The sequence below is a fragment of the Scheffersomyces stipitis genome, chromosome 5 (assembly GCF_000209165.1).
Source record: "Scheffersomyces stipitis CBS 6054 chromosome 5, complete sequence".
Lineage (NCBI taxonomy): Eukaryota > Fungi > Ascomycota > Pichiomycetes > Serinales > Debaryomycetaceae > Scheffersomyces > Scheffersomyces stipitis.
This window is the reverse complement of record NC_009045.1, coordinates 288,278-301,504: the sequence shown is the minus strand read 5'-3', so window position 1 is coordinate 301,504 and position 13,227 is coordinate 288,278. Positions and strand designations below refer to the sequence as shown.

Here is a 13,227-nt window from a genome sequence, read left to right as displayed (position 1 = left end):
TCTGTGGTCTCCATGGCCGTCAACACCATAGCCTTTGTTGTACTCTTGATGAATGTCATCCTAAGCTCCCATGCTATCAAAAACTACTATAGCAAGATTGATAGGAGAGTGCTCAAAAACCTGGATAGATTCGTTGAATTGGAAACTGAGCTACCACGAGAAGTACAGATGCAGCAGATGAAAGCATACGCTGCTTAGTTCAATACGAATTTAAGAGATATAGTCGAGCATATATACATAAGAACGATATTTGATGTAATTCTATTTCTGTTTATCACTTTCGCCACTTTACGTAACAATATCGTTTTAATTACTTCAACTTGATTAATTAAACATTTAAGAGTCTAGTATACATATATAACAATAAATCTGGGTCGTTACTTAAAAGTAGGCCATCCATAATGTATCGGCTGCGGCCAAGTTACGAGGGTTAACAGCTTGTGAGATCAACTCCAAGACGTTTTGTGTAGCAACAGAAGGGCCAGACGAGATATGGCCAATTTGGATAACTCTCTTGATGATAAGTTCTACGTTAATACGAACAATTTCACGTAACTGCTTGTCTTGTGGAATAGAACGAGGAGGATCTTGTTGAGCACACCATGAGACAACTTCATCACGTACAAACAAAGTCAAGAACTGTTCCAAGTCAGATTCTGGCTCAGTCAAGGCTCTAGCTATGCATAAGATGTAAACAGCCAAAACCCCTTCCAAGCTTGTTTCACCAATCAACTTCTGGATGTTAGGAGTCAACCTGAATGGAACCATTTCAGCGTTGTAAAACAAAGGAGCAGGTCTTCCCTGTGGGTTATCGATCAAGGCACTCTTGCTTGCAATCTTACATGGCAACATATCTGAAGTCCAAACGCTACCAGAGCCCATGTTGACGTGAATCTTTTGAGGCTGTCTAGTGTTTACACACATCATGTAGGTAATGAAGATGAATGAAGCATATTGTGAGGTGAACTGCTTACGGAATAACCAGAAGTCTTCAAATTGTGGATAAAGGTCAACAAAATAGTTCTTCAACACAGTTGAAGGTACAAGTAATGCTTGAATGGCACTTAAGATCTCAACTCTTATACTCATGATGTCAGGCTTTGGCAAACGCTGGTCGAAGGCGGCTCTCAATTTCTCAATAGTGTAGATGAAGGGCTCGTCACGACTCTTACCATTACGCCTACAATAGTCCTCGTAAACCTTCTGCATCGTGATATCCTTGGAATCATCGCTAATGATACGGATATGTGGTGACAAAGGTACTGCTATAGGAAGCGTGAACAGGATGTTACGACGACGAGTTTCTACCTTTCTTGAAATGGTATCATTGAAAATCCGGAACAATTGGAAAATACACTCTTCCCGACGACAATGACGAGCTGCTGGGAACTGTACAGCAAAAGTATGCAAACTACCATCGTTACCACGAATTCTTAATCTTTTATAACAGGCATTCGTGCCACGAGCCAAACCAATCGTTGGAAGGAATCTTTCAATTTTGACGAAGTGGCTGTTGTTGTCCTTGTTCAACAAGTACTGGCCAGGAACTTCAATATCTTCGAACTTTTGGTGATGGAATTCACTCAAATGAGGACACAAATTCTCCAAGTTGACTTCACTGAATCTTCTGTCAAGCTTATCTTCAAGACGGTCCCTCCATTTGCGTAACTTGGTGATGTAAGTCTCCAAGTTAGGTTTGCCTATAACGAGATCTTTTTCGAATTCAGCTCTGATTTGCTTTGGAAGAACTGTTTCGGCAAATCTTGTGATATTGGCCTCTGTGACAGGAGGTAACTTGGCATCGTCACGGGGATTGCCAAGACGATTCAAATACTGAACACCATCGTTAAGAAGAGCAACTCCAAGTCTGTAAGCGTCTTCATCAGCCGTACATTTGAATCGTTGATTGATTTGGTCCACAAGAGATTCCAAAGAAAGAGCCAACAATGGATAGGCTGTTTTCAAGATTCCCATGATTTCTTCTACATGCTCTAAAGCTTGGCGAACAGAGCCAGGAATGTTTGGCTTTACCGGATTTTCAGTTGCCTTAGTTCCACTTGTAGCAGCTGATGGAGAAGCTTGAGATTCCGACTGAGAAGGTTTTGTATCTCCGTTTGTAGGAGAAGTTTCACCAGCACCAGTACCAGCACCAGGTTCAGTAGCGTCAGGCTTGTTTTCTTCAGTCTTTGCTCCATTGGTATCGGCACTCTTTGTTGATCCATTCTGAGAAGCTGACTGTGCAGCTTGTTGGCGAGCAATTTCAATGGCTTGACGTTGTTGAGCAGCAAAGTCTTCTTTTGTGGTCCGAAGCTGGAAGTGTAAAGCTTGTGGATAGCTCTTAGCAATACGTACGAGAACTTGTCTAGCAAGTTTTGCTTCCTTATGAGACAACGAAGTCAACAACTGTGGAATAAAAGTAATCCAATACCAAAGAGGAACTTCACCACGGAAATCCTCAAATGCTTGAGACAACGTACCAGAAGCTTCATCCAAACTAATCAACCACAAGATCCGGGCCAACAACTTTCTAGTTTTACCGTTCTTGTAGAGACCAGCAGCTTGCAAATAACAACTGATGGCGTTGTTGGCATAGATCATGTCATTGGGATTCTCCTTGAATCTTCTGTCGTTGAACATACCCCATTCGGCCCAAGCTTTAGGCAAGTTAAGATCAATTTGAACTGAAGTGGCGAATGCCTTGTTGGCTTCTACCTTCTGCTGTAACTTACTAAGGAACATACCCTTCAACGTGAAGAATTCAGCCTTTTGTTGAGTAGCAAAGTATACTAAGTTGGTGTTGCTAATGACATCAAGACCAGTGTTCAACTCATTAGGATTCTGGTAGTGACACTTAACTTGTTCTTTCAACTTCAAGAAAGCTTCTTGGATTTCAATGTTGGGCAACTGGTAGATTCTTGTCAATTCCTTGATACAAACTTCAGACATGTTATGCTTTCTGGCTACATGAGCAAATCTATTGATTACCCAGGCAATCTCGTGGAAGCCACGGTAGGCATACGAGTTGGCATTTCCACCTGAGTTGGATTGTTGCAACATAGGAATGAAAGGCATGTAGACCTTATTGATGACTTGGAAGGCATGTTGACGCCACGTCACAAGATCGTTCCAGATGTTGATATCATCCCAGATGTTGGGCAATCTTTCACGCCATACTTGGAGGACTCTCTTCAATTCCTGAGACTTCACATCCAAGTTCTGAGCGTTAGTAGAAACCAAACTAGCATAAACCTGGCTGGCTTCCATGAATTCAACATACTGTTGGAAAGTGTGCAACAACGGAATGTGAGCATTGTTGAACCTGTGTGGTAATCCATGCCATTTTCTTAAAGCCAATTGGATACCTTCATCACATAACCTTGAGAGGTCTTGCAAAGTCTCCTTACCTTGTCCAAATCCTTGCAAACAAAGGAAGGTCTCAAATATTTGACGACGTGGTGTAGGAACATCCATGACGTTCTTGACAGTCTGATCAAGAGTTTCTCTGTCGTTGTACCAATCAGCGACTCTCCAGCCACATTCAAGCAACAAGTCCGAGAAACCCTCGTGTCTGGCCAAATCAGTGAGAATGTCCCAGTGTTGCAATTTCTCGGCACACAAGATCCAATGGTCTTCCCAAAGTGCATACTCAGACTCACCGTATGGTAATGCACCACTTCTTGCCTTTATTTGAGCAGTCTCATATAATTGTTGAGCCTTGTCCCAGAGTCCTATCTGTTCAAAAGAAAGAGCACCAATTGTCTCGGCATATTTGGCTCTTCTTCTCCACAATCCATAGAACATGTCGTCTTCCTTCAATGTTGCATACAATTTGGCGAGAGCATCTTGAGTAACTTCACGAACTTCAGCATTTCCATTTACTGATTGTTCCTCAATATTCTCAAGAATATGGATACCTTGCGACCAGGAATTGAAGTTGGAAGCAAGACACTCTACCGCAAATGGTGGCAACTGAAGATCGTCACATTTGGCAATACCTTCCAAAAGAGATTGAATCACATTAGGTCTGCTATCGATTTGTCGAGTGTGGTAGTCCTTCGACAACAAAATTACCAAAAATCTCGTGAAATCTAGATGTTCAGATCTTGGAATAGACATAAAAGCAATGGGGAATATGCTGGACCAGGCACGGTGAATAGCTTCACTGCTTTGGTAGAACAAATCAATCAATGGCTCAAGAACATCACCCGCTTTAACGTCAGCAACCTTGATCAAGAAATCATCGTGCTTCTTCAACAACTCTTGCAAGTCCTTGGTTTCACGTTCAATCTCCATCTTACCATCCATATCAGGAACCTTCAAGGCATTTAATGGCGCAAGCTTGTTCTCTTCGTCGACGACTTGTAGTCTCTTGTCCAAGTTAAAGGAGCCATAAAGCAACTGAACTGCTTGGTTTAGCCATGGATAATCAGCTAGGAATTCCCAATTCTGCTCTCGAATCACATAGTACAATCTCTTGCTAATATCCTTCTCCAAGCTACTGTTCAAAATAGACATCAACTTGCGTCTAATAGAAACATCTGCCGAACGAGTTCCCACTAAGAATGGTTGCTCCATTCTGACTGTCAACTCCGTACAACTGAAAGTATCATCTTCAAAGATATCTACAATAATCTGATAGAATTCTTTCGACAATGTTGGCTCTCCTCTGATTTCAAACACCATCATCTTTGACAAAATGACTGCCTTTTCTTTTGTAGTTGGGAAAAGATCTGTTCTTGAAAAGACCCAGTTCTTTACGATCTTAATGATCTTCTCAAGTGTGTCTTTATCCAATGATCTTTCAATAAGTTGTGCCAACAAAGATAAGAAGATTCTTCTTTGGTCACCCAAATTCGAGATTCTCATAGAAGACAAATTGAGAATCTTCTCCAACAATCTAGTAGTCATCTTAGCTTCGTATTCTGAGTTGGAACTATCCTTAGAAGATGATTGAGATCCTTGATGTGTAATGGTAATATGATCCTTACACAACTTGCTGAATGTTCTCATAATCAGTGGTAAGAGAGCATCCAATATAGATGGTCTATAGTTGGCTAATGTCCACGACAAAGTTACACCAGCAGCAACAGATGGCATGTCACCCAAATCTTCAGAAACTGTAGTAGAAAGTAAGTTAATGAATTCCTTGACATCTTCTTCTTCTTCTTCGTCATCTTCTGATTCCCTCTGGTCATTGATAGCTTGCAAAACTATACGGAGAACACGCTGTAATACCTCTTGGATATCATGATTATCAGACTTGATACACTTCTCTAAGAGCTTGTGCAAATATCGAAGGTTGGATACGATCCATTCCAGCTTTTTCCACTCAAGAACAACTCCCAAAACTTCCAAAGCATTCAAACAGTAGCCCAACAAGTTCGATGAGTTCAAATCGTTCGACAACAAGAACTTCTCAAAGAAGGTAAGCTTGACAGAAACTTCAGACCAGTGATCAGGACTCAATAAATCGTACAAGATGCCCAAGGCTTTCTGACCAAGTTCACTTTCAGATGCTCTCTGTGGACTGATACAAACGTATCTAATCAAGAAAGTAACACATGCTTCTCTTTGGCCAAAGGGAATGGAATAACTAGGAGAAGTAGTGAAATCGCTTTCGTATCCCTTTTTGTCTTCTTCTTCATTTCCATTTGTAGCATCATTTTCACTACCAGCTTCTTCTTTGGCTTCATCAGGATTCACCTTTTCTTCATCTACTTCCATGCTTTCGTCTGCTTCTTCATCTTTAACTGTTGATTCTGTAACCTCAACCTTTTCAAGGGTTCCATTGCTTTCCTTTTCACTCTTCAACAACTTTGCCTTTCTTTCCCATTTCAAGATAAGTTCGGCTAACTCAATGGCTAGCACCTGATTTTCAATTGCAGGATTGGCCAATATGGTCAACTTACCCATTGCAGTGATTATGTTGGAGGTAAAATGTTCTCTCGCCACAAAGAAAAGGTCAGGATGCTGAATAATGAACTGATAGACATTCAATACTTGCGTTACATTGAACCCATCTTCAGAAAGAATACGACGTGGCCATTTCAACCAACTGTCTGGAGAATCTTGCTCAACTCTAACAGACATCACAGGTGCAAGAATGTCTAATGCTTGCTTTACTAAATGTCTGGAATCAGTTTGGTGTGTTCTAAGAAGCGCAACGAACACTTGAGTAGCAAGCTTAGCAGGAGTTTCGTAGGCAGAAATGAAGTACGAAGTAGTAACATAGGCAACTTGCTTCGTAATATTATCTTCCAACTTGATATAGTTCCAACTGAACTTGATGATATCCTTACGGAATCCACTAATGAAGGTAGGAGCCAATTTAAGTAAGGTCGCTGTCACCTCCAACAAGGCATATCTGTAGCTATCCATCTTACCGGAGGTATGATCAGTAATGATATCATTGGTCGACTTCCATATGTTGTTGGAAATCTTTGTGAGCCATTCAGGCGACGAGTCCTCGCTGAAGAACACGTCAATCTTGCCATTCTTTTCAGCTTCGTATATAAGAATTGTTGAAAATACCTTTCTCAAGAAAAATATTTTGGACTTCAAACATGGCTCACTTTCGTTAACAAAATCAATACATTTGTTCAAATAGGTTTGTCTGAATTCGATGTCATCAGATTTCACAATGTTATCAAAAATAAAGTCTTCTAATTGGTTAGGAATCTTAATTTTCAATTTGGAATGACGATCTACGACAGTGAAAACAATATCCACCTGATTGGGGTTTCTTACCAAGTATTGAACAATTATAGTCAGAAGCTTTTCAATGGCCTGATCAGCTTGGAAATGAGCTGAGGAAATCAAAGAAGCATTGCTCTTGATATCTGCAATATTGTCTACCAACTCTGAGAGAGTAAGCAACAAATCTTTCTGGTTGTCAAACCATTCGTGTTCATATTTTGTGATTGACTCAAGAAGATCAATAGTGTTAGCAAATTTCACCACCTTGATCTCATCAACAGATTCATTTTGAACATCAGTAAAAATTGCTTCCAACTTCTCTTTAGCAACGCTTCTAATCTTCTCACTGCCTTCCATGCCAGCAATCGAAGCAAGCATGTTCCCGAGTTTTCTGTTCTTGAAGTTGGTGATGTAATAATCCATGCAATTCTCAGCAAATCTGTTTAAAAACTTAGAAACTGGCTCTCTGAAGGGAGAGTTTTGGTGACGATCCAAGTGACCTTCTAAGTATTGTAAAGTGCTGATGATTTCTTCCATGAATGTATACGCTTTTGGTGGAAGAAGATGGAATATATTCAAGATTGCCATAACAATCTGAACAGTGTGGTTATTATCCAAACCCTGGCCAGCTATTTGTCTTAATGTGTTAATTTGGGCCCATGCCATTAAATGATCCAATAACTTACGGCCAATCTCAACTCTGAAGTAGGAGATCAACAATTCCAATAATCTTGCAAGAGCCTCCAATCCTGAGACCGTCAACTTCTTATGATCAGACAAATTCATCAACATGGGACGAAGACCGTTTTGCAATAGCTCCTTAGGAAGCTTGGCATTTTCCTGCAAACTAGATTGCAATCCCAAATGAGCAGCATTGATGATCTCAGTAGATTTGTTGCACAATGCTTTAAAGAAGACACCCAAAATACGAATACGAGCTTCAGCTAACGAACCCAACGAGAAATCAGGTTTTGTTAAGGCAAGCGAAAGCAATTTGATGCAAACAACACGTAGCTCTATCAATTGGTTAGAGGTTCTGTATTCATAGAGTCTGTGCACGTTAGCAAGTGATTCATCCTCAGCATCAACCAAAGCCAAAGCTTCCAAAAGTAATCTGTTCAATTCCTCGTTGAAGGTTAAGAATGTATCTGAAAGATTCAAGCAGAATGTGATAGCATCAATATTACCAATTTGCATAGGAAAAGGCAAAGCTCTCAATGGTTTTCCGAAAATAGGTGTAAGTAGAAGATGCTTACATGGTCCCATTATGGTAGCAATTGGAACTCCAGTGGTGTCCGACAACACTTTCAAAGATTCTTGCGAAACTTCTCTCACGTGTGGATTTGCACTAGCCAAATCATACACCAATGCTCCTACTAGTGTTTGGAAAGGCTTCTCCAAAATTACTTCCTTGGTTAGATCCTTGTTGCAATCGTGAAGGAGTTTCAAAACTAACTTCTTGGCAGAATCCCTTACCTCAAATGGAGCAGTTTCAGGTGTGTCTCTTAGTATAAAGAAAATGGATCTAACGAGCTCAAATTGGCGCTTGAAAAACCACTTGGCGGGTATATTTAAATCCTCAAACATAGTAGTAAGACCTAGAATACCTCCCAACTTAGAATAATAATATTCATTATAGCAACAGTGCGTGAACTTGTAGAACATTGACCGGAAAACAGGTGAAAACAAAGCAGCTTCATCAGAACCAAAAATGGTAACGGTTGTGGAATATATTCTCTTTATGGTGTCAATACCTTTGTTTCTGACTTCTTTATTCCAGAAACTCAAAGCATAGTTTAAAGCATTAAGGAACGCATTTTCGTTGATGTATGCTTTACCTTCGTTGTCGTTTACTGAGAATGGTCTGTTTTTCTTGACCTTTTCAGTAACAGAAGTTCCAAGGTACAACAATGTGAAATGCGTAGTGATACCATCGATTAACTCGTTGGCTTCGTCCTTGATCTCAGGAATAGAGATGGAAAAAAACAAAACTTCCAATAGTCTAGAGAACAACTTTTGTTGGCGATCTAATTTACCAACGTCTTTTATTCCAGACTTCTCGAGATCCATACTCTCGTTCATCTTTTCTTGCAGCAAGAATTCGACACCTTGAGCAATGAAGTCGGAGTAGTTTTCTGGAATTGGAGTAGTATCTATGAACAACTTGAGAATGCTGGACAAGTAATTGAACGAACTTATTCTGTAATGCACTTTCAATCTAGGATCCTCCAACAACTTGATAGCAGACTGAATACCTGGAGTAATAGATACGGGAACTTGGCCATTCAATCCATGAATGTGGAACAAAGCTTTGATTTCTTGGTCCAATTCTGATTGCGTGACTAAGTTGTTGATAGGCTTGAAGTGTTTATGGTTTCTACCACCCAACTTACCCAAGATTCTGATAGCAGTATGTGAATGTTGATGATGGTATGGAACTGGTTCTAGATGTTTCCACAAAGCAGCCATGATTTCATCAATCACTGGTTCGATCATTGGGTCGAAGTATTCTGCTGTCAAATTATCAACGCACAACTCGAATGTTCGCAAACCATGACTGACTAACTCTTGTGACCCATTAAGTGCATAAACCAATGGTCTGGTCAAATGGTTCAAATGTGGAACAAGAACAGAAAGTCGTACTGGAACAGTAAGGCATAACTCCACGTATATTTCTCTCTCGTATGGCCGGCGAGCGTTGGCTATCATCTTATTGAGATTCTCCAAAAGAACTGGTAAGATGGGCATGATTTCTTTGTACAAATTTTCGAATCTTCCTCCACAGATACTTCTGAACAAAATTCTCACCAAATAGGAATAGACTATCGGTTCTTCGGCCTTTGTAGCAAGCTTCAAAGATTCCAATATCAAGTAATTCAAATGCGGCAATATCACACTCTCGTTTGCCGTAGGGAACAAGTTGACAGACATAAAGCATAACTTGAAAAGCCTTATCAAGATATTCGATTCTACGAGTTCTACTTTTCCCAACTGTCCCAAATGTTCTCTCAAGAATGCTATCAAGATGCTTGAAAAGTTGGCAGAGGTAACTTCACTGGCTAAGAAAAACTGCGGCAAGTAGAGTAAGGCGGCATTCTCCAACATGCTTTCAAACATGAAAGGGAGTTCAGCACTGACGATTTCGTTGAATGAAGCTGGAGCTATATGGATGAATATTGTAGCAAATATTTCCATGAGATCCTTCTCCTCCTTGGAAGAAGTTATAGGGAGATTTGGTCCACCAGTGGAGAAATCGAATGCCTTTGTTTGAGCCACACTTGGCTTTGGTTTGGCTACAGAGAAAAATCTCAAACAGCTTATACCACCACGGAACAATGCTCTCAAGACGTTAACCTCTTCAAAGGATCGCAATTTAGCAGAATCGTTCCATTTATCGTAGTTTACAGTTTGACCAGGATTCTTAGGATCAGTTGAAGTAGGCTGAGGAGGCACAGGAGGATTACAATTCTTCAAGCCAAAGATTACTGACTTCAAAAAGGTCATCAACGTTCTGAAAAGGTAGCGTGCATCCTTCAATAAGTCAGAATTTGTACTAGAAGGAGAAGTTGCAATAGGGGAGAATGATTCAATGTTGAAAAGATCAATGAACTTCTCGATATCAAAATCCTGATCGTTTTCTTTCTTCGGTTCTACAATTGTATTCGTGTCTTTGCTGATGGCAGCAGTTTCTTCGTCAGCGTCTATCATTTCTATGTCCTCGGTATCATTTTTTTCATCTTTTATGACGTTTTCGTTTTCAGAGGCTATCTTGGAAGAATACCTTGCAATTGCTTTCTTGGACTCGATTTCCTTAATTCCGCGTTTCTTTTCGAACTCGTTGTGTTTGTTAATGATAAAGTCGTACTTTCTGTTCAAGCTTTCGAACCGTTTGGCATAGGAGTCAATAATGATCATAAATAATTGTCTGCCCTCAAGCTTGTTGGGTAACTTCATGATGCGTTCCACCAAGTTCAACAACAACTTCGCACTCATGATTTGCACTGTCAACGCCAATGAGTCGTCCTTTAACAAATCACAGTAGATCGTAACTGTAGACCATATCTGCTTAGGAGTCAATTCGTTACGGACATTATGGATGAAATCTGCCACGGTGGAATATGCCAATGGTCTCAAAGTTTCAAAAGAAGTCAAGCCATCTCCAATTAAAATTTTCTCATCGAAAAGAAGCTCAATCTTAGGGATGAACTGAGCACGAAAAGAAGTTGACAAAATATGTCTGGTGGCATGTAACAATTCCTTTCTGGCTACAGAAAGCTCGGCAGGACAGTCCTGGAGCAATCGCAAGATTACATCGGGTACTTGTTCTGATTGTTGTGGAGTCAAATGCTGATTGGCATAGCCTCTGATGAAGACATAAGCCAAAAAGGAAGCCGCTTTAACCTGCCCCAAGATGAAGTCACTGTATGCTTGTCTGTTCTTGATTTTGGGCGATATAGATGTGGTGATTTTATTATTTTTCGAAGCTTCTTCTCTGAAAACACGTTGTTCTTCGACTTGTAGAACCAAAATCTCGATGATTTTTGGCAAAAACTCAGGTAAAGACGTCTGTACGAGCGTTTTGTACGAAGAATAGAGGGAAACCATAGTTATGGGGCATTCTGCAAGTGTTTTGTACGAATACATTGCTTTGTTCAATGTCTTGGAAGAGTTCTCGTCGCTGAAAGGAGGTGGAGGTGACATTTCCTTGGCTGCTTCGTTGTCCTCTGACAGCTGCGAAGAGTTTGCCGTGTTGTTGGCAACGCTATTAGAGAACCCATCAGCTACCGTCTTCGGCATATTGTCATATATCTTGCTGATAATCTCTACAAACGGCAGCACTTTCTCTGCCAACTTCGTTTTATAAGCCTTGTGCAAGCTGGTAATGATCTTCATACACAATACCCCATTGTCTTCGTTCTCGTCTACCAATATCTTGGTCAATGCATCGAGAATCTGTTCTGAAAAAGGTTGGAAAGTTTCATTCATAATAGAACGGTGGAGAATCTCCAATATAGAGTTTCGCAACTTATGCTCCGGAGAAGTGCTGACAAACGAAATGGGGACATCCTCGAGATTTTTGATGAAGATAGGAACGAGATTCTTTAAGAAGTACTCGTATTCAGCAGCTCCGTTGAACGTCTCAATCATGTCCAAGAGCTCCAGAAGAATGGAGTGGGCAGTCCGATAATCGACATTGTCGTTGAGACGCGAAACAAACGCGTCTAGCTGTGCCGTGTACGACATTTGTCCGGATATATCGACTAAAACTGGACCTGGCCTTAATAAAAATTTTAGGATATCCTTAAAAAAACGTATTCTCTATTTGTTATAGTTGATTTTCTTAGTTAACAATGTGAAAAAAAGTGGAAATCGACTTTGCCAAATTTTCGAGTTTGTCACGTGATATGTTCCGCGCGCAAAGAAAACGGACCAAACAATTGTGTGCAGGGCATTAGAAAAGATAGTAAGGCTAATTACTTAGAAGTATAATTATAAGTGTGGAGTGGAATTTGACTTCATTCTTTGAATTTCAATATTATATACATGTAATGTAAGCTTATTATATATTGGCAGAATCTACTTTTTTAGCTACTAACTTTTTTTCTTAATTTTGCTGATGTAGGCTCGATTATTGCTGAATGTGTTTTCCTACTGTAAGGAAGTACGATTATCAACACTTTTCAGCTACTCCTCTCTTCTTATTCTCTCTGAGAATCCTCACCACTCTATACACGCAGTCCAAGAATACAATAAAGATAAATGCAAAGGACGTCCAAGACATGGCCTGTGCCCTACTGCCTGCTCCGGCGGAAATTACCCCCATGCTACTTTTCGCAACTATTTTCTTTGTAGTACTCACACATTCATACTGCAACATGGCTCCCAAACCCCAGAGTAGCACAGTACATAGGGCAAACCCAGTTGTAATCATTGTGGTTCTTTGTCTACCTGGGAAGCCGGGAATGGAGCTATATGTTATTAGTAGCAACATTACCAAGACAAGAATTATCACTGTCATAAGTATATGCGGATGACAAATATTACTGAAGACCTTTGCTAGGCCAACAAGATCTAGTTGAGGTTGGGTCGATTTAGTGCTAGTAGGAATAATAGAGATGCCAGATACGTTTGCCAAAGTGTTCAAGGTACTAAAAGAAGTACATGTCATATTCTGTTGTATATTTACACAGACTCCTAGATAGCCCACTCTGATGGACATTTCAGCCAATTCTGTTGAGGAGTTTGTGCTTTTGTACGCGGCCCTGACATTGCTGTACAAGTCAGAAGTTTTATTGAACTCGAACTTGGATAAGTATACATTGGAAAACAGCGAAGTTGGATCCAGACATCCTATCAAGAGGAACCCTAGAAGGAAGCCAGTTATAAAGAGTAGTACCAACGAGTAACACCTCAGGATTAACTTTACAATTGCGAATATCATTGCTATTAGAATTAAATCTGAAGTCGAAGAATAGCACCAATTTACGGGGAATGTAGAAAGTCTCTATGTCTTTATAGCCTTTTGTTGTT

General features: G+C 40.3%; 3 protein-coding genes across 3 annotated transcripts; all 3 read right to left on the bottom strand. All coding sequences in view use genetic code 12, as the record gives it.

The window, feature by feature from the left end:
• Positions 1-381: 381 nt before the first annotated feature.
• Positions 382-7,362, bottom strand: TRA12 (Histone acetyltransferase SAGA, TRRAP/TRA1 component, PI-3 kinase superfamily TRA1; the record flags this gene model as incomplete). The annotated part of the gene is made up of 2 exons (XM_001384680.1): positions 382-5,703; positions 5,773-7,362. The coding sequence occupies 2 exons, from the start codon at positions 7,360-7,362 to the stop codon at positions 382-384; spliced, it is 6,912 nt and encodes a 2,303-aa protein (XP_001384717.2).
• A 66-nt stretch (positions 7,363-7,428) lies between these two features.
• PICST_167 (predicted protein) lies at positions 7,429-11,940 on the bottom strand (the record flags this gene model as incomplete). The annotated part of the gene is made up of 1 exon (XM_001384679.1): positions 7,429-11,940. A coding segment is annotated over one exon (4,512 nt), but the record flags the coding sequence as incomplete, so codon positions are not given.
• A 427-nt stretch (positions 11,941-12,367) lies between these two features.
• On the bottom strand, positions 12,368-13,138 carry PICST_46586 (predicted protein; the record flags this gene model as incomplete). Its single annotated transcript, XM_001384678.1, has 1 exon — positions 12,368-13,138. One exon carries the CDS (start codon positions 13,136-13,138, stop codon positions 12,368-12,370), a length of 771 nt encoding a protein of 256 aa, XP_001384715.2.
• Between the last annotated feature and the right edge of the window lie 89 nt (positions 13,139-13,227).